General features: G+C 46.8%; 1 protein-coding gene across 5 annotated transcripts in view; it reads left to right on the top strand.

The window, feature by feature from the left end:
• The window catches only part of TRPM6 (transient receptor potential cation channel subfamily M member 6), a 332,641-nt gene that overhangs the window by 255,146 nt on the left and 55,802 nt on the right, over positions 1 to 21,693 (top strand). For all 5 annotated transcript variants that reach the window (XR_013272142.1, XM_077474929.1, XM_077474927.1 and 2 more), the window contains exon 36: positions 17,326 to 17,531. Coding sequence is in view for 4 of the 5 variants with exons in the window: in XM_077474929.1 (XP_077331055.1) it covers positions 17,326 to 17,531 (206 nt within the window). In the remaining variant the exon portion in view is untranslated. The remainder of the gene's footprint in view (positions 1 to 17,325; positions 17,532 to 21,693) is intronic.

The raw sequence follows: 21,693 nt of genomic DNA on the forward strand, positions 1-21,693 counted from the left end.
TCACAATATAGAAAGCTACCTGCTGTTGCTTTTTTTTACAACACCTCTTCTCAACAGCATGAGCTTTGTCAAATTACATTCAGCTTCTTCTGGATATACTTATGACGTTCCTTTAACAAAGGCTCGGTGAGTGTATCAGCAGTGATCTCTTCTGATGGGCAGTATTGAATGTCAAAAACACCTTGCTCTTTATTGTCCCTTGTTAAGTGATATTTGACGTCGATGTGTTTGGTCCTAGGATCGACCCTTTCTGATTGTGTAAGCTTTATACATCCCTGGTTGCCTTCAAAAATGGGGATTGGTTTTAAAATGTTTATCCCAATGTCTACAAAAAGTTGACAAATCCATATCGCTTCTTGACATGCGTATGCTGCTGCAATGTGTTCTGCTTCAGTTGAAGATAGAGCAACAGTTACTTGCTTTCGACTAGACCAACTTATGGTTCCTTCTCGATACTGGAAGATGAATCCACTTGTGGATTTGCAGTCTGTGCAGTCCCCGGCCCTATCAGCATCCACATATCCAACCAGTGTTGGAGTTGATGTTGCTGGTAACCATAACTTCATCTGAATTGTTCCTTTGAGGTACTGCATAACTATTTTTACTATGTTCCAGACACACTGACAGGGAGCTGTGACTTTCCCGCATAGTATGCCCACTGCTGTGACTATGTCTGATCTTGTCACAGTGGCAACATATAGTAGCTTACTGATTGCTCTGCAATACATGTCATTGGACAGCAAGTTTTCTGCTTCAATGCTCTTTTGATAGCCTGGTTCCATGGGAGTTTTCACTTCCTTTGCATCTTGCATATGGAATTGTTCCAAGATTTCAGAGATTTTCTGAGATTGGTGAGAAGATAATTTCCATCGTCTCTCTCTGTTTGAATTCCTAGATAGTAGCGAATGTTCCAAAGTTCTTTGATTTCAAAATTTTCTTTCAGCTTGTGTACAATATGATTGTAATCCCCTTCTTGTTCAAAACAGGTTATAATGTCATCAACATAGATAAGGCTGTATATCCATCTGTCTTCTTGATTCTTGGAGTAGAGACAGTGATCTGCTTTACTTCTTGAGGATACCTCTTTAGTAGGGATGAGCTTCGTGTTCGAGTCGAGGCTGTGTAGTGTAGTGACTCGAACTCCTGTTCGAGTCGAGGCTGTGTAGTCGAGGCTGTGTAGTGCACGCCCCACACTATATAAGGCCGCCAGCGTGGCGGCCTTGTGTAGTGTGTTGGCGTCTGAAGCAGTGGGTGTTCTGTGTACCTTCAACACAGTACACACCGATCGTTTTCGGCCGATTTTCGATCTTGCTGTTGTGTAGTGGTTATTGTCTGCGTGCCCTGACTGCAGTATACACCGCTATATTCACCTCACCTATATAGCTAGTGATCTATCTTTTATAATAGAGCTTGCAGTCAGTAGTGTTAGGAGATAGTGCGTGCTGTCTGCGTGCTCTATACCCAGTACATACCGCTATATCCACCTACATAGCTCTTCTCTATTTGAGCCCACTTGCCATCTGCAGGAGTTATTGGAAGTTGTGTGTGCCTCCAGCACAGCACAGTATACATCTGTATATATCCCTTTATCTCTGGTGTTCTATAATAAAGGCATCTGCAGGAGTTAGTGGGTGTTGTGTGCCTCTAGCACAATATACACTACCCAACTGCTTTTTTACCCAACTCCCTTCAGGCCATTACCATGTCTGGAAGGCCAGCAAGGAGAGGCAGACAGGCGCGAGACAATAAAAGAGGGCAAGCAGGCTCTGTGTCTAGAGACAACAGTGCTGGTCGTGGACGCGGTGCATTGTCATCAGCACGTGGCCATGGGACACGCTTGTCCTTCTTTTCGGCAGCTGGACATGTTGAACCGCAACATGCCAACGACTTGGTAGAGTGGATGACCAAGCCCTCTTCATCCTCCTCATCCTCTCTCACCCAGTCTCAGGGTACTAGCAAAGCAGCTGCCAACGCATCGTCTTCCCTCCTCTCAATGTCATCATCAGTGACTCCTTCCCTAGACCCACCACGTCCTCCTGAGGAGTCTCCTGAACTCTTTGAGCACAGTGTTGGGTACATGCTCCAGGAGGATGCCCAGTGTTTTGTGGGCTCTGATGATGACACTCAGCTAGAGGAAGGCAGTAGCGTGAGCGCAGAGAGAGGGGATGCTCAAGAAGGACAGCAATCTGGCAGTCATGTTCCACAAGCTGCAGCATACTGCCAGGTTTGCTACAGCGATGAAGAGGGAGGGGATGATGAGGGCACTGACTCCACGTGGGTGCCTGGAAGGAGAGAGAATCACTGAATCACACCACAGAGCTCCGCCTGTGCAGAGCGCTGCCTCTGCGCATTATTCTAAAAGTTCTTTGGTGTGGGCCTTTTTTGAGACGAGTGCATCAGATCGCACCGCTGCTATTTGCAACATATGTCTCAAGCGTATCTCACGTGGCGAAAACATCAGCCGCTTGGGCACCACATGCTTGACCAGACATATGTTGACCTGCCATGCAGCTCGTTGGCAAGCGTACCTCAAAGACCCACACCAAAGAACAAAGCGGACCTCTCCTTGCTCCTCATCAGCTGGCATCTCCAACCCCACTAGACCTTCAGTCCTCTCAGAAACCTGCTCTGAGAGGAATGAAGGTGTAGAATTAGGTGTGTCACAGCCAAGTGCTTCCGGGAACTCTGCTAGCGGTACACCCACGTCCGATTATAGCAGGCAAATGTCCCTGCCCCAGCTGCTGGACCGGCGAAAGAAGTTCACTCCCAGCCATCCACATGCCCAGCGGTTGAATGCTAGCTTGGCTAAATTGCTAGCACTTCAACTGCTGCCTTTTCAGTTGTTAGACTTGGCCCCCTTCCGTGAGTTTGTACAATGTGCGGTTCCTCAGTGGCAGGTCCCCAAACGCCACTTTTTCTCACGGAAGGCGATTCCGGCTCTCTACCGGCATGTGGGAGGCAATGTCCTTGCCTCGCTGGACAGGGCGGCCAGCGATAAGGTGCATATTACCGCTGACTCATGGTCCAGCAGGCATGGACAGGGACGTTACCTGTCTTTCACGGCCCATTGGGTCACTCTTCTGGCAGCTGGGAAGGATGCAGGACAAGGTGCAGTAGTGTTGGAGGTTGTTCCGCCACCACGCCTCCAAAATGCTACTATTGGTTGTGACACACCTCTCTCCTCCACTCCCTCCTCTTCTTCTTCCTCCATGGCCTCTTCCAGTGCTCTGTCCTCAGAACCAGCGGTGCTTCGTAGGCGTTCCAGGGGCTACGCAAGTACGCAGGCAAAACAATGCCATGCCGTGCTTGCGTTGGTTTGTTTGGGGGACAGGAGCCACACTGGGGCGGATGTTTTGTCAGCTCTGCAGGGGCAGGCCGAGAGGTGGTTGACGCCACGCCAGCTCAAGCCAGGAATGGTGGTTTGTGACAATGGCACCAACCTCCTCTCCGCCCTCCGACAGGGACAACTGACCCATGTGCCCTGTGTAGCTCACGTCCTTAACGTGGTGGTGCAGCGGTTCTTGGGCAGGTACCCCGGCTTACAGGATGTCCTGAAGCAGGCCAGGAAAGTCTGTGTGCATTTCCGCCGATCATTTAATGCCTGTGCTCGGCTGGCTGAGCTCCAAAAGGAGTTGAACCTGCCCAAGAACCGCCTTATATGTGACATGCCCACCAGATGGAACTCAACATTGGCCATGCTGCAGTGGCTGCACATGCAGCAGAGGGCCATCAATGAGTACCTGTACGACTACGGCACCAGGACAGGGTCAGGGGAGCTTGGTTTTTTTCTCACCACGCCAGTGGGGCATGATCAGGGATGCATGCACTGTCCTGTCACCGTTTGAGGAGGCCACAAGGATGGTGAGCAGTGACAGTGCATGCATCAGTGACACTGTACCTCTTGTCCACCTCTTGGAGCATACGCTTCGTGGAATAATGGACAGGGCACTTGAGGCAGAACAGAGGCAGGAAGAGGAGGACTTCCTTGCCTCTCAAGACCCCCTTTATCCAGACAGTGTTCCTGCTGTGCCACCCATCACACAGGAAGAGGATGAGGAGGAGGAAGAGGAGGAGGAGGATGATTGTGTCAGCATGGAGGTGGAGGCTGGCACTCAGCATCAGCAGCAGCAGCAGCAGCAGCAGTCTTGTAGGGATGATTTACAGTCCCAAGAAACACGTGAACTTGTACGTGGCTGGGAGGAGGTAGCTGCGGATCATGTTGTCCTTAGTGACCCAGAGGACTCCGGACCGAATGCCTCAGCTAACCTACGCTGCATGGCCTCCCTGATCCTGCAAAGCCTGCGGAAGGATCCTCGTATTCTTCGGATCAAGGAGAGGGACCATTACTGGCTGGCCACTCTCCTTGATCCACGGTACAAGGGTAAGGTTGCCGACCTTATCTTGCCATCGCAGAGGGAGCAGAGGATGAGACATCTCCGGGAGGCCTGGCAGAAAGGTCTGTGCAACGCGTTCCCAGAGACTGGGAGGGTACAAACTCCTGGTCCTGGACAACGTGTTGCTGAGGCATCGGTCAGAAGGAGCGGTGGAGAAGGTGGCCGTCTGACTGATGCTTTCAGACAATTTTTTAGTCCGCAGCCCCAAGGTATGATCGGTTCCAGCACCCATCGCCAGCGTCTGATTTACATGGTGCAGGAATACCTAGGGGCAAGGTCAGACTTGGACACCTTTCCCACCGAAAATCCTCTGGCTTACTGGGTCTTGAGGATGGATCACTGGCCAGAGCTTGCACAGTATGCAATTGAGCTACTGGCCTGTCCTGCATCCAGCGTTCTTTCGGAACGCAGCTTCAGTGCTGCTGGTGGCTTTGTTACCGATCACAGGGTGCGCCTGTCCACCGAATCAGTTGATCGACTGACCTTCATCAAGATGAATCAGTCTTGGATCACCCACAGCTACCAAGCACCTGAAGCTGATGTAACAGAATAATTTTTTTTGAAATATCACATCCCTTCAAGACTGCCTATGCTGATGCTGAGTGACTGTCCTGTTATGTTGATTATCTATCCTCTTCCTCCTCCGCTGATATGTTGGAAGAACATTTCTGGTTCTGGTTGATGCCATCAGCCCAATTTTTCTGCCCCTGTTTAACAGGGGCGTTTAATTACAATTTTTGATGCAATGCTTTGCAGCAGGGCTAATTCCTGCAATAAAACTAGAGTATATGGCAGAGGTTGCAGTGTGGTGGCACCAGCACCAGTGCCTAAGGCCCAATTTTTCTGCCCCTGTTTAACAGGGACGTTTAAGTACAATTTTTGATGCAATGCTTTGCAGCAGGGCTAATTCCTGCAATAAAACTAGAGTATATGGGAGAGGTTGCAGTGTGATGGCACCAGTGCCTAAGGCCCAATTTTTCTGCCCCTGTTTAACAGGGACATGTAATTACAATTCTTGATATAATATTTCACAGGAGGGCCCCTTCCTGTGCCCACCGAGAGTAACGGTGAGGACTTATAGTGTTGTGGCACCAGCACCACAACCACCAAAGGTCAATTTTTCTACCACTGTTCAACAATGGCATGTAATTACAATTCTTGATATAATCGTTCACAGCAGGGCGCTCCAGCGCCCACCAAGAGTCACTTTGAGGGCTTACAATGTTGTGGCAAAACCAACACCTTGTTCTGCCATTTCTGCAGAGCATATAGGGCAGGCCCCTACTTTCAAACATCCAATTTACAAACATCTCCTACTTGCAAATGGAAGGAGACAACAGCAAGTGAGATGAAAAAAGATGAAATAGTTTTTTTGACTGGAGCTACACTTTAAAAATGTACCTGTTGAAAATTACAAACAGATTCAACTTAACACAACAAACCTACACAGTCCCTGTCTTGTTTGCACCGCCTGTATACTGCTGTTCTGAGTATATAGGGCCTGGGGACCACACGCATTTCCTTTTTTTAATATGGGTACGGGGTTCCCCTTAATATGCGTACAAGACCTAAAGGGGCTGGTAATGGGCAGGGAGGGCTACCCATGCCATTTTTCTCAATGATTTTCAACCATATTGCAGGAACCAGATATAACATTAAAACCGCAAGCAGTTTTAAATGGTGTTATTTCCGTTTAATGTCATTTTGTGCAGGGACTGTTCTAAACACGGGAAACACGTGGCACTTCACAGGCATACTATAGACACCCCCCAGGCACCATATTTAAAGGAATATTTCACTTTTTTTTCACTTTAATCGTCATTAAAATCAGTGCTCCCGCTAAAACGGCCATTTTTAAAAACATTTTAGGCATTGACCCATGTCCCCTGGGGCAGGAGCCAGGTCCCCAAACCCTTTTTAGGACAGTATCTTGCATATTAGCCCTTAAAATGAGCAATTTTCATTTTGAACGTTCGAGTCCCATAGACTTCAATGGGGTTCTAAAGTTCGTTCGAATTTGGGGTCCGTTCGAAAGTTCTGGTGCGAACCGAACCGGGGGTGTTCGGCTCATCCCTACTCTTTAGTAAGCACTTTGTTCACTTTCTCATTCCACATCCTTGCAGATTACTTAAAACCGTAGATGCTCTTCTGAAGTTTACAAGTACATGCTTAGATACAGAAGATACATCCTGTGATTACTGTATTTATTGGCGTATAACACACACTTTTTTCCCCTTAAAATCAGGGGAAAATTGCGGGTTCGTGTTATACGCCAATACTCCGCGATTTCCGTGTGATTTTTGGGCTCTGGGCAGCTTTCAGCAGCCTTTGGCCCTTCCCGCGGCTTTCGGCCGCCTTCGGCCCTTCTCGGCGGCTTTCGGCCACTCTTGGACCTTCTCTGCGGCTTTCGGCTGCCTCGGCCCTTCTCGACGGCTTTCGGCCGCTCTTGGACCTTCTCAGGGAAAGCCGCCGAGAAGGTCTGAGAGTGGCCGAAAGCCGCCGAATAAGACTGAGGCGGCTGAAAGCCGCCGAGAAGGGCCGAGGTGGTCGAAAACCGATGAGAAGATCCGATAGCGGCCTAAAGCCGCCAAGAACCTCCGGGCACCGCCGAGATACACAGGACATAAAAAAAATAAGCGGACATCACTAATGCACTAAGGCTACAACGACGGACAAGCTGCATGACAAGGCTGCAATGAGGACAGGCTGCATGACAAGGCTGCAATGAGGACAGGCTGCATGACAAGGCTGCAATGAGGACAGGCTGCAATGACAAGGCTGCAATGAGGACAGGCTGCATGACAAGGCTGCAATGAGGACAGGCTGCAATGACAGGGCTGCAAATGACGCTGACAAGGCTTCAGATGGACACTGATAATGCTGCATTGATGGGCATTTAAATGTAAGTTTTTTTTTCCTTAAATTTCCCTCCTAAAAGTTTTTTCCACAAAATTCCCTCCTAAACTTGGGGTGCATGTTATATGCCGGTGCGTGTTATACGCCGATAAATACAGTACATTACCACAGAGAATACACACTATAATATTGAAGTGCCACCCACTAGTATAGATATGTATAATGCATATATATATAGTTCACAATATAGAAAGCTACTTGCTGTACTTGCTTCTTTTCCAACACTTTTGAGCTCCTTTGAGCCTAAACGTTTATTTTTTTTTCAAAAACCCTCCTTAAAGTCTATGGGTACAAGTTGGATAGAAGTTGCCTTGAAGTAGTACAGGAAACTTTTCTAAAGTCGGAGAGACTTCAGTAGTTCAGTAATAGGGATGAGCTTCGAGTTCGAGTCGAACTCATGTTCTACTCGAACATTGCCTGTTCGCCTGTTCAGCGAACAGTGAACAATTTGGGCTGTTCGCAGCAAATTCGAAAAGCCGGAACACCCTATACAAGTCTATGGGAGAAATCTAAAGTGCTAATTTTAAAGGGTAATATGCAGGTTACTGTCCTAAAAAGTGTTTGGGGACCTGGGTCCTGCCCCAGGGGACATGGATCAATGCAAAAAAAAGTTTTAAAAACGGCCGTTTTTTCAGGAGCAGTGATTTTAATAATGATTAAAGTGAAACAATAAAAGTGTAATATTCCTTTAAATTTCGTAGCTGGGGGGTATCTATAGTATGCCTGTGAAGGGGCGCATGTTTCTGGTGCTTAGAACTGTCGCTGCACAAAGTGTCATTTGTGCAGGAAAAAAAGTCTTTTAAAATCACTTGCGCCTAAATTGTCGGCTCCCCGTAATACAGAGAACACTCAATGAGTGTTCTCTGTATTAGCCGACAATTCATTCATTCATTGATTAAAAAAAAAAAAAAAAAAAAAGCGTGGGGGTTCCCCTAAATTCAATCAAAAGGCCCTTCAGGTCTGACATGGATATTAAGGGGAACCCCGTGTCAAATTTTAAAAAAAAATTGACGTGGGGGTCCCCCCAAATATCCATACCAGACCCTTCAGGTCTGATATGGATATTAAGGGGAATCCCGCATCAAATTAAAAAAAAAAATTGACGTGGGGGTCCCCCTAAATATCCATACCAGACCCTTTATCCGAGCACGCAACCTGGCAGGCTGCAGGAAAAGAGGGGGGGACGAGAGAGCAGCCCCCCCTCCCTCCTGAACCGTACCAGGCCACATACCCTCAACATTGGGAGGATGCTTTGGGGGTCTGTGACCCCTCAAAGCACCTTGTCCCCATGTTGATAAGGACAAGGGCCTCATCCCCACAACCCTGGCCGTTGGTTGTGAGGGTCTGCGGGCGGGGGGCTTATCAGAATCTGGAAGCCCCCTTTAACAAGGGGACCCCCAGATCCCGGCCCCCCCCTGTTTGAAATGGTAAGGGGGTACAAAAGTACCCCTACCATTTCACAAAGAAAGTGTCAAAATGGTTAAATAAGACAAACACACTTTTGAAAAATTCCTTTATTAAAAATAAAAAAAATAAAAAATAAATTCCAGCGGTGCTAATCCACTCTTGCTATCCAGCGACGGGTCTCCGGGGTCCAGCGATGGATGATCATATCCAGCGACGGGGGATCTCTCAGTCCAGCGCTGTCCATACCTCCTTCTTCTGTCTCCACTGCGGAGACACTGCAGAGAGCCGAGCGCTGACATTTCTTATATTGGGAGGGCGGGGCCACCCGTCACCTGACACCGCCCCTCTGACGCAGGAGAGGGAAGCCAGGGGTTCCCCAGTGACGTGTGGGTGACCCCGCCCCCTCTGATGTAACGCAGGTTTCCGTTACATCAGAGGGGGCGGGGTCACCCACACGTCACTGGGGAACCCCTGGCTTCCCTCTCCTGCGTCAGAGGGGCGGGGTCAGGTGACGGGTGGCCCCGCCCTCCCAATATAAGAAATGTCAGCGCTCGGCTCTCTGCAGTGTCTCCGCAGTGGAGACAGAAGAAGGAGGTATGGACAGCGCTGGACTGAGAGATCCCCCGTCGCTGGATATGATCATCCATCGCTGGACCCCGGAGACCCGTCGCTGGATAGCAAGAGTGGATTAGCACCGCTGGAATTTATTTTTTATTTTTTTTATTTTTAATAAAGGAATTTTTCAAAAGTGTGTTTGTCTTATTTAACCATTTTGACACTTTCTTTGTGAAATGGTAGGGGTACTTTTGTACCCCCTTACCATTTCAAACAGGGGGGGGGCCGGGATCTGTTGGTCCCCTTGTTAAAGGGGGCTTCCAGATTCTGATAAGCCCCCCACCCGCAGACCCTCACAACCAACGGCCAGGGTTGTGAGGATGAGGCCCTTGTCCTTATCAACATGGGGACAAGGTGCTTTGAGGGGTCACAGACCCCCAAAGCATCCTCCCAATGTTGAGGGTATGTGGCCTGGTACGGTTCAGGAGGGAGGGGGGGCCGCTCTCTCGTCCCCCCCTCTTTTCCTGCGGCCTGCCAGGTTGCGTGCTCGGATAAAGGGTCTGGTATGGATATTTAGGGGGACCCCCACGTCAATTTTTTTTTAAAATTTGATGCGGGGTTCCCCTTAATATCCATATCAGACCTGAAGGGTCTGGTATGGATATTTGGGGGGACCCCCACGTCAATTTTTTTTTTACATTTGACACGGGGTTCCCCTTAACCACTTGCCGACCGCCTAACGCCGATGTACGTCGGCAGAATGGCACGGGCAGGCATAAGCACGTATATGTACGTGATTTGCCTCCCGCGGGTCGGGGGCCCGATCGGGCCCCCGCCCGGTGCCTGCGGCGGTCGGTTTTCGTTCGGGAGCGATCCCGGACGAGGGGACGGCCATTCATTCATGGCCACCCCCTCGCGATCGCTCCCGACGAATGGAAATCCCCGGTGACATCACTTCCTCTCCTGTAATGTAAACACAGGAGAGGAAGTGATGTATTCTCTCCTCCGTGTCGGTATTTTTCGTTCCGACACGGAGGAGAGCGGATCAGTGAGTTGCACCAACACATCCCACACACAGTAGAACATGCCAGGCACACTCACACCCCCCCTTTACCCCCCGATCACCCCCCCAATTACCCCTGCCCCCCAGTCACAGTGACACCAATGTCATTTTTTTTTTTTTTTTTTTTTTTTTTGCATTGGTGTCATTTGTGACTGTAATAACTGTTAGGGCAGTTAGGGTTAGCCCCCTTTAGTTCTAATGTACCCCCCTAACCCCCCCAATAAAGGTTTAACCCCGTGATCACCCCCCGTCGCCAGTGTCACTAAGGCTGGGTTCACATTGCAGCGGTTTATGAGAACGAATGTGATTCGCACCGCACTGCAGTGCAAATCACATCCGATCTCTGTGCGATTCGAGTTCAGCCATTCGCCGCACCCGCCGCACCCGCCACACCCGCCGCACCCGCCGCAAATTCGCACGGGACCCTTTTTTTGGCCCGCAGCAGAATCGGATCGCATGGGTGTTCACACCATGCGATCCGAGTTTGCAGATCGCACTGCGATATGCGAACTGATCTGGGGGTGTCAGTAACATTTCACTGACACTCCCAGCAGTTCGCATAGGGCAGTGTGAACTGCCGCCGGGAGGCATGCGATGCGGGAACCCGCCGCGGATTCGCGGCGTTTCCGCATCGCTCCAGTGTGAACCCAGCCTAATAAGCGATCATTTTTCTGATCGCCGTATTAGTGTCACAGGTGACGCTAGTTAGGCAGGTAGGTATTTAGGTTCGCCGCAGCTTTTTATAGCGCTAGGGACCCCCATATACTACCACATAAAGCCCCCTGATTGCCCCCTAGTTAACCCTTTCACCAGTGATCACCATATAACTGTTACAGGTGACGCTGGTTGGTTAGTTATTTTTTTATAGTTTCAGGGCACCCGCCATTTATTACCTAATAAAGGTTTAACCCCCTGATCACCCGGCAGGTGTCATTTGTGACTAATAACTGTTAGGGCAGTTAGGGTTAGCCCCCTTTAGTTCTAAGGTACCCCCCTAACCCCCCCAATAAAGGTTTAACCCCGTGATCACCCCCCGTCGCCAGTGTCACTAAGGCTGGGTTCACATTGCAGCGGTTTATGAGAACGGATGTGATTCGCACCGCACTGCAGTGCAAATCACATCCGATCTCTGTGCGATTCGAGTTCAGCTATACAGATAGTATGGCTGAATTCGTGTCGCACCCGCCGCACCCGCCGCAAACTCGCACGGGACCCTTTTTTTGGTCCGCAGCAGAATCGGATCGCATGGGTGTTCACACCATGCGATCCAAGTTTGCAGATCGCACTGCGATATGCGAACTGATCTGGGGGTGTCATTAACATTTCACTGACACTCCCAGCAGTTCGCATAGGGCAGTGTGAACTGCCGCCGGGAGGCATGCGATGCGGGAACCCGCCGCGCATTCGTGGCGTTCCCGCATCGCTCCAGTGTGAACCCAGCCTAATAAGCGATCGTTTTTCTGATCGCTGTATTAGTGTCACAGGTGACGCTAGTTAGGCAGGTAGGTATTTAGGTTCGCCGCAGCTTTTTATAGCGCCAGGGACCCCCATATACTACCGCATAAAGCCCCCTGATTGCCCCCTAGTTAACCCTTTCACCAGTGATCACCATATAACTGTTACAGGTGACGCTGGTTGGTTAGTTATTTTTTTATAGTTTCAGGGCACCCGCCATTTATTACCTAGTCTCACTAGTGTACCCCTAAATTTAGGGGTGTCTACTTTCTAAAATGGGGTCATTTGGGGGGGGGGGGTTTGTGCCATCTTGGCATTTTATGGCCTTCAAAACTGTAACGCCCTTAGAAAGCCTGAAGGCGGTGCTTGGTTTTTGGGGCCCCGTACGCGGCTAGGCTCCCAAAAAGTCCCACATATGTGGTATCCCCGTACTCAGGAGAAGCAGCAGAATTTATTTTGGGGTGTCATTTCACATATGCCCATGGCATGCGTGAGCAATATATCATTTAGTGACAACTTTGTGAAAAAAAAAAAAAGTTTGTAATTTTCCCGCAACTTGTGGCAAAATATAAAATATTCCATGGACTCAACATGCCTCTCAGCAAATAGCTTGGGGTGTCTACTTTCTAAAATGGGGTCATTTGTGGGGGTTTTGTGCCATCTTGGCATTTTATGGCCTTCAAAACTGTAATAGGTAGTGAGAAGTGAACTCAAAAAATTACGCCCTTAGAAAGCCTGAAGGCGGTGCTTGGTTTTCGGGGCCCCGTACGCGGCTAGGCTCCCAAAAAGTCCCACATATGTGGTATCCCCGTACTCAGGAGAAGCAGCAGAATTTATTTTGGGGTGTCATTTCACATATGCCCATGGCATGCATGAGCAATATATCATTTAGTGACAACTTTGTGAAAAAAAAAAAAAAAAAAAAAAAGTTTGTAATTTTCCCGCAACTTGTGGCAAAATATAAAATATTCCATGGACTCAACATGCCTCTCAGCAAATAGCTTGGGGTGTCTACTTTCTAAAATGGGGTCATTTGTGGGGGTTTTGTGCCATCTTGGCATTTTATGGCCTTCAAAACTGTAATAGGTAGTGAGGCGTGAAATCAAAAATTTACGCCCTTAGAAAGCCTGAAGGCGGTGCTTGGTTTTCGGGGCCCTGTACGCGGCTAGGCTCCCAAAAAGTCCCACATATGTGGTATCCCCGTACTCAGGAGAAGCAGCAGAATTTATTTTGGGGTGTCATTTCACATACGCCCATAGCATGTGTGAGCAATATATCATTTAGTGACAACTTTGTGTAAAAAAAAAAAAAAAATTTTTTTTTTGTCATTATTCAATCGCTTGAGGCAAAAAAATAAAATATTCAATGGGCTCAACATGCCTCTTATCAATTTCCTTAGGGGGTCTACTTTCCAAAATGGGGTCATTTGGGGGGGTTTTGTACTGCCCTGTCATTTTAGCACCTCAAGAAATGAGATAGGCAGTCGTAAACTAAAAGCTGCGTAAATTCCAGAAAACGTACCTTAGTTTGTAGATGTGACAACTTTTGCGCAAACCAATAAATATACAATTATTGACTTTTTTTTTACCAAAGACATGTGGCTGAATACATTTTGTCCTAAATGTATGACTAAAATTGAGTTTATTGGATTTTTCTAATAACAAAAAGTAGAAAATATCATTTTTTTTCAAAATTTGCGGTCTTTTTACGTTTATATCGCAAAAAATAAAAATCGCAGAGGCAATCAAATACCATCAAAAGAAAGCTCTATTTGTGGGAAGAAAAGGACGCAAATTTTGTTTGGGTACAACATTGCATGACCGCGCAATTACCAGTTAAAGCAGCGCAGTGCCAAAGTGTAAAAAGACCTCTGGTCATTTACCAGCAAAATGGTCCGGTCTGAAAGTGGTTAATATCCATATCAGACCTGAAGGGCCTTTTGATTGAATTTAGGGGAACCCCCACGCTTTTTTTTTTTTTTTTTTTTTTTAATCAATGAATGAATGAATTGTCGGCTAATACAGAGAACACTCATTGAGTGTTCTCTGTATTACGGAGACCCGACAATTTAGCCGCAAGTGATTTTAAAAGACTTTTTTTCCTGCACAAATGACACTTTGTGCAGCGACAGTTCTAAGCACCAGAAACATGCGCCCCTTCACAGGCATACTATAGATACCCCCCAGCTACGAAATTTAAAGGAATATTACACTTTTATTGTTTCACTTTAATCATTATTAAAATCACTGCTCCTGAAAAAACGGCCGTTTTTAAAACTTTTTTTTGCATTGATCCATGTCCCCTGGGGCAGGACCCAGGTCCCCAAACACTTTTTAGGACAGTAACTTTCATATTACCCTTTAAAATGAGCACTTTAGATTGTGAACGTTCGAGTCCCATAGACTTTAATAGGGTTCTAAAGTTCACACGAAGTTTAGGTCTGTTCGCAGGTTCTGGTGCGAACCGAACAGGGGGGTGTTCGGCTCATCCCTATTCAGTAATTAGGACAGCTCTCGTTTACTAAAATTGTATTTCTCTTCTCTTCTATACTCAGTTGTGACATGACAATACTTGTATTGCAAGACCTCGCTCGTTTATCAAGTTATCAAGTTTATCAAGTTAAAATTTATTAAAAAATGCTGCTCATCTTGTAAAACGCTCACAGACCAAGTTACTTGCAATCCAAGGTTTTACTGTCTGCTGTAGTTTTGCATTATGTTAGCTACCACCACTGTATTGATTCACACTGGGTTGTTTACAACTTTAGAAACATTAAAGTGAACCTAAATAAGTCTAAATACAACTTTAGACACATTAAAGTGAACCTAAATACTTTGAGCCTTCCTTCTGTTACATACTTGTCATGTACTATCTCCCCCAAGTTTCCACTGGTCCACTGATTCCCTCCTATTTGCTGCTCTATGCCTCAACCAAGGCTGTATTCTCTGCACAGAGGCCTCTTAGACAGAATCTTCTTTAAGTCACAGTGAAGGACCAGTTCAGCGGGGTGATGGGACAAAGAGATTATCTTCTACCAGTCCCTGTGTTATGTGCAATACTTAAAGTAGAAGTATAGGCAAAACTTTTTCTTTTTCATTTTGGATAGATTAAGGGAGGGTATAACCCCCTGTCAGATTTTTTCCCCCCATCTGTGTCCCATTGCAGAGATTTCCCTTCACTTCCTGTCTCATATCCAAACTTGAATTGAGACAAAATCCCTGAAAACTAAGGAAATTCCTTGGGGGCCCCCAGGTCACTAGTGTCCCCATTGGCAGATTTCCCCTCTATTACTTTCCTGGGCACAACCTAAAATTTGGTATCTACATACTGGGCAGCGGACTATGGATTCCAATGGGGGGTTTGAAGCACCTGATTAGTGCCAGAGGCTCTAATAGGCTTCAAAAAAGGATGGGCTTGGGTGCAGAGCACTGCGCCTCAATCCCACCCCCGATCCCACCAAGTTGTGTGATAATAGCGAATTAATATATTCACACTGCACGGCCGGGGAGAAGCAAGAGAAGACCAATGGACTCACCAGCAGCCACTCTAGGGAAGGCTCACCATCTGGCTCAGCCATCCAGCACTCCCCATCTCGAAGAGGGGATGGGCAGGACAGAGGTAAGTGGTGTGGGCAGGGGGGTTTTGTATATGGTGTTCCCAGTGTTCATCTCCTGCGGGGGGTGGGGAATCTGTGGATAGTGTTCTCGGTGTTCGTCTCCCACCGGCAGGGAGGGGCGGCGTTGGTTTGCTGCCCCCCAAATTATCGAGCACCAGCCGCCACTGTCACTAACTTATATCATACATCAAATAGAGAATCCGTAGCAAGTGACAAAACATTTAGCATGTCAAAGAATACATTAATCATACTATAACAGAAAAACAATGTATATAACAGGATATTAAGTCCATGTGCCATATGATGTTATCATTATTACACTTTTTCTGAACCATTAGTCGCACACCTACAGACCTGTGTTGATTATTGTAGAGAAACAAAGGTCTAAAGCCTTGCGCAATAGCATTGTTGGCCAACAAAACCGTGGAATTTTGTCCGAAGTGTGTCGGCCCAAACTTGTCTTGCATACACACGGTCACACAATTGTTGGCCAGCAAGTACGAATGTAGTGACTTACTACGTTGTTTTTCAGCTCTTTAGCGCCACCCTTTGGGCTCCTTTCTGCTATTTCGTGGTAGAAGTTTGTTGAGTGTTGATTCATGCTTTTCTTTTCACACTTTTCATTTTGCACTTTCCAGTTCATTTCTGAACGGCCGGTCGCCAACCAGCCATGTTGCAGAATTGGAGGAGATAACTTGTTATTTTTTTTTGGCCTTGGAGTTATTGCTTTGACATTATTTTTTTGGTTGAATAATGATTTGATTTGGTATATTTTCTATATTTTTGGATGCATAGAATGCACTTTTTGGTTAAATTCTGTTGGCAGATCGCATGTCTAATTTTATTCATTTTCTTTTTTTTAATGCACAATAAAAAAATTGTGGAGAATTATACTTGGCTATGTGTTTTACTTCAAATGACATTTTGGAAGTAGGCAATTACATTTAAAAAAATACAATGTAAAATTGACAATGGACACCAACATAGTTGTATCTTTGATCTTAAAAACTACGGGATAATGGTGTTGTTATAACTTGCCCAAAACAAAAAAAAGCATAATAATATTATTCTTGATATCACTAGAAAAAAAAAAGCCTTCGAAAATTTGTTTGCAATATTTCATAATTTGCCATGTCAGTAATGTAAATTCTCCATTACGAATGGTAGTTTACAAGACCGACCACTTCTGGCTCCTCCTTGCTTCCGAACATGCATGTTTGTACTTTGGTCTTTTGTACAACAGACTTGTGTACACATGCTCGGAAAATCTGACAACACACATTTGTTCGTGGGAAATTTGAAAACATGCTAACTAACATTTGTCCGCAGAAAATCCGACAACAATTGTCCGATAGAGCACACACACAGTTGGATTTACCGCCAACAGCCTGTCATCGAACATTTCCTGTTGGAAAGTCCGATCATGTGTACGAGGCTTTAGAATCCTGAGATTATGACAACCAATTTTCTGAATTTTGGAAAGTTTGCGGCAACAGACCCTTCTTTCTATAACAGAACGGCATTCATATTGTTTGATAGGATGGTTTTATATTTACTGAGGTTAATTTTAGTTAAAGCAAAGGCGAATTTCACATTCATGGAAACATGTCAAGGGCAGCTTTGCTAAAAATGTAGTTACATTGTTAACTTGAAAATCCTTTATGGAATTCTATTTTACTAACACAGTTCAAATTATGCAAAATGTGTTGTAAATGAACAAATTCTCTCATTTTTGAAGTTATGCTAAATAGATTTATTTTCCAAATAAATGATGGAGATTTACACAAACTCTTTTCATGTGCAGCATATTATCTCACAAAAGGTATATTTGAAACAATGTTCTGCACTTTATAATGAAAAAGGTCACTTATGCAACTAGTTATGAATGAGATTCCTAACCAGTTTTATTGTGATTTCAGGTTCTTAGAAGTCTTTCTTATCTATTGTCATTCTGCAAACCAATGGCTGACAATAGAAAAATACATAACTGGAGAATTTCGTAAATATAACAACAACAATGGAGATGAAATCACCCCCACCACTTTATTGGAGGAGGCCCTGTTATCCTTTTCTCACTGGACGTATGAATATACAAGAGGGGAACTGCTTGTTCTGGACCTGCAAGGTAATGTTTGTACCTTTTAAATGACATACATGTACAACAAAGAGAAGTCAAAGATTCATAGAACTTAGAATGAGAGACAGAAGAAACAGAAATAAAATTATGTTGTTAATGACAGTTCTTGGTTGGGATACAATCATTTGTTTTAAAGCCCATCAAAACATTTTATTTTGTTTTGAATAGATCAGATGGGGGCTAGAGACCGTATCATGTGTTTATTAGTGTCCATGTACCTGTTGCGTAGATTTGCTGTCAAAACTAGCCCTGGTGTAACAGGCATAGGAAGTGAAGGAAGATTTTCCTCTATGCAAAACTAGAGAAAAATGGGATTTTCGTACTCACTGTAAAATCCTTTTCTCTGAAGTTCATTGACGGACACAGCTCCTTTCATTCTTTACCTTAGGGTTATCACGCCACCTTCAGGATAGGTCTAGGCAGAACATGTAAAACATGTAAAAACAGCAAGACTGCACAGCACCTCCCAGGGAGTGGTCCTTCTGGCTATAAACCCTCACCCTGCTTCCTGCAGCTCAGTTCATCAAAAAGCAGTACAAACATAAATAGGAGGGGTGGGTGCTGTGTCCATCAATGAACTTCAGAGAAAAGGATTTTACGGTGAGTACAAAAATCCAATTTTCTCTTTCGTTCATTGACGGACACAGCTCCTTTAATTCTTGACCATAGGGACGTCCCCAGGCAGTGCCAAAAAAAAAGGGGTGGAAACGGCAAAACATAACTTCACCCACAACAAAAGGAACATCTCAACAGAGGAGTTACCATCTTAAACGGCCGCCATCAAAACCTTCGGCCAACGTATGCATCAAAAGATCCGTTCGCAACAAACTTGTAACTGAAAGAAAGTGTAAATTGCAACCTAACCTTGCGGCCGAAGCAAGCATCCGAAGATGCACTTACGTCAACTTTGTAGAATTTAGTGAAAGTGTGAACGGATGACCAAGTCATCGCCTTACACACCTGGGAGACAGACGCTTGATGTCGGAAAGCCCAGGAGGTTCCAATTGCCCTGGTGGAATGAGCCGTGACAGGAAGAGGGGACACCCGCCCTTTTAAGGTGTAGGCCTGAACCACAATCTGTCTGATCCACCTAGAAATGGTGGACGATGAGAACGCCAGACCTTTTTTCGGACCAGCCATCGAGACAAACAGAATCTGACTTCCGGAAGGAAGCCGTAGCAAACAGATACACCCATAGAGCCCGGACAATGTCCAGGGAATGTAAGGCAACTTTGTTTGAGTGTGTCGGCTTAGGACATAAGGATGGTAACACGGTGTCCTCATTTAGATGGAATGGCAAAACCACCTTTGGAAGGAAAGAGGGCTGCGGACATAGCACCGCCTTATTCTTGTGGATGATCAGGCAGGGAGACTTGCATGACAAGGCCGCCAACTCAGAAACCCTCCTGGCAGATGTAATAGCCACTAGGAAGACTACTTCTGAGAAAGAGTTAACAAGGGAATCTCTCTAATGTTTTCAAATGGCAGTTTCTGGAGCACAGATAGCACCAGATTCAGATCCCACGGAGGTCTTGGTGGTCGAAACGGAGGGACTATGTGTTGAACCCCTTGCACAAAAGTACCCACCAATGAGTCCCCAAGAGACGTTGGAAAAAGACAGCCAAGGATGTCAAGGCCAATCTGGGGCAATCAGAATCACTGGAATCCCCTCGGTCTCCACTCTGTGCAGCAGACATGGTAGAAGTTTGAGAGGGGGCATAAATCAGCCGATAATGCATCACCACCAATGCATCTGATGCGTCCGCCCAGGGGTCTCTTGTCCTGGACACAAACCTCTGCACCTTCTGATTGACCCGAAAGGTCAGGAGGTACACATCTGGTGTGCCCCACCTTAGGCAAAGGAGCCGGAATACATCCAGATGCAATGACTATTCCCCTGGGTCCAGCATCTGACGACTTAAGTCGCCCTCCTGCCATTTTTCTACGCACGGAATGTAAATGGCCGGCACGTTCCGCTCTGCCTACTGGAAAATGTGAGCGACCACCTGTGCTGCGGCCGAGCTCCTTGTTCCTCCTTGATGGTTGACATATACCACCGCCATGGTGTTGTCTGACTGGATCCTGACCGGACACCCCTGTAGCTTCCTGGACCATGTGGAGAGACACCGTCTGATCTCCTGAAGCTCAAGCACATTGATCGGCAGTGGGTATTCTTCCCGCAACCAGAGGCACTGGGCTAACTGTACGCCCAAACCCCCCCCAACCGGTCAGGCTGGCGTCCGTTGTTATCAGCGTCCAATGGAGAGGAAGGAACAATCTCCCAGACAGAATGGCCGGAGACCTCAGCCACCAGAGAAGGGAATCCCTGACTAAATGGCTCACCCGAATTTGACAATCCAGGGATAATGGAGATTTGTTCCATTTTGACAAAATCTCCTTTTTCAGGATGGTACCCCTTCGAAAGTGGCTACCATGAGACCCAGAAGTCACATGCAGAAGTGCAGAGATGACCACCTGCGGTTCACCAACAACTTCACCACAGCTTAAAGAGTCTGCAGCTTGTCTGAAGGGAGAAAAACTTTCGCTTCTGAGGAGTCTAACAGTAAGCCTAGGTACTCCGGGTGTTGAGTCGGCACTAACACTGACTTCTTTAGGTTCAGTACCCAACCAAACTCCTGGAGAGTCTGCATGGTGATCGCTACATGCTCCCTTAATTCTGAGGCAGAAGCTGCTCTCAAAAGGAGGTAATCTAGGTAACCCACAATTGTGATCCCACGTTGCCTTAACAGTGCCACAATTGGAGCTAACACTTGGGTAAAGACTCGGGGTGCTGACACCAGGCCAAAAGGGAGAGCCACAAACTGGTAGTACTCTTCCCCGACTGCAAATCACAGAAACCTCTGATGTCTGAGGCATACGGGTACATGTAAGTATGCGTTCTTGATATCCAAGGATGCCAGGAAGTCCCCCTGATGGAGTTCAGTGACCACGGAGTGAACTGATTCCATCCTGAACCTTTGCACTTTCACAAAGCTGTTGAGGGCCTTCAAGTCCAGGATTGGATGTACCCCTTCCTTTTTGGGGACTACAGATTGGAGTAGAATCCCTGAAACCTTTCCAGCGTTGCTACAGGTACTATAATCCCGCGCAGCAGCAGGTCCTGTACTGCCCCGAACAGGGCTTTCCGACGAGCTGGAAGTAGAGGTAGGTTGGAAGGAAAAAAATCTGTTTGGTGGACAAGAAAGAAACTCTATCTTGTATCCCGATGAAACCAGTTCACAGACCCATTGGTCAGACAGTAGGGAGGTCAACCGAGCTGCAAACTCCCAAACACGACCCCCCCACCTGAGAGTTGGGCGGGGCAAACCTTCATGAGGTAAGATTTTTGCTCACAGACTTGTTTGGCTTGTGAAACCAGGGACGCTTTTGTCCTTCAGCAGGCGCCTTTTTCAGACTTGGAATGCTTACTTGCCAACCCGGGAGGGCTAAAAAGCTGTGTCTGAGTGGAAAAAAAGAGGGCCCTTGCCTACGGCGTGGCTCCTTACCCTTCTTGGACTGTGGGAGCAATGTGCTCTTCCCTCCGGCAACATTTTTAATGTCTTCCTGCGAAGCTCCAAGCCTCTCACCTTGGAAGGGCAAATCCGCCAGTGCTTTTTTTAGATGCCTGGTCCGCAGACCAGCATTTTTTTAACCAAATCATGCGCTGTAGCACCACTGCTGATACTGATGCTCTAGAAAGCAAGGGGACCATATCCAGGGCCACATTACAGACATACATAAGGCCATGCACTAACTGAACTGCCAGTTCTACGCAGATCGGGGAAGACTGTTGCTTCTCCAATTCATGGTGCAACAACTTTGCCCATTCAGTAAGTGTCTGCAACACCAAGGCCATGACCAGCACAGGTCGTAACGCCGACCCCCACCACCGTAAACATGGACCGGGCCACTGTCTCAGCCCTCCTGTCTGCAGGGTCCTTGAAGGCAGGAGTCCCTTCTACCGGAATCGTGGTTACTTTATCTAACCTGAATACCAGAGGAGATGCCCATTTCAGGAGGCTCTCCTCAAAAGGGGTAAAGCACCGCCATTCTTCTTGGGACTGAAATGGCCTGTTGTGGGCTTCCCCATTCCTTGCAGATGAACTTATCAAAATAAGTCAAATACGGAAACACCTTAGGCGTGTGGGCC

This window comes from Lithobates pipiens, unplaced genomic scaffold (assembly GCF_037356315.1).
Source record: "Lithobates pipiens isolate NorthernLeopardFrog02 unplaced genomic scaffold, aLitPip1_a1.2 Scaffold_13, whole genome shotgun sequence".
Lineage (NCBI taxonomy): Eukaryota > Metazoa > Chordata > Amphibia > Anura > Ranidae > Lithobates > Lithobates pipiens.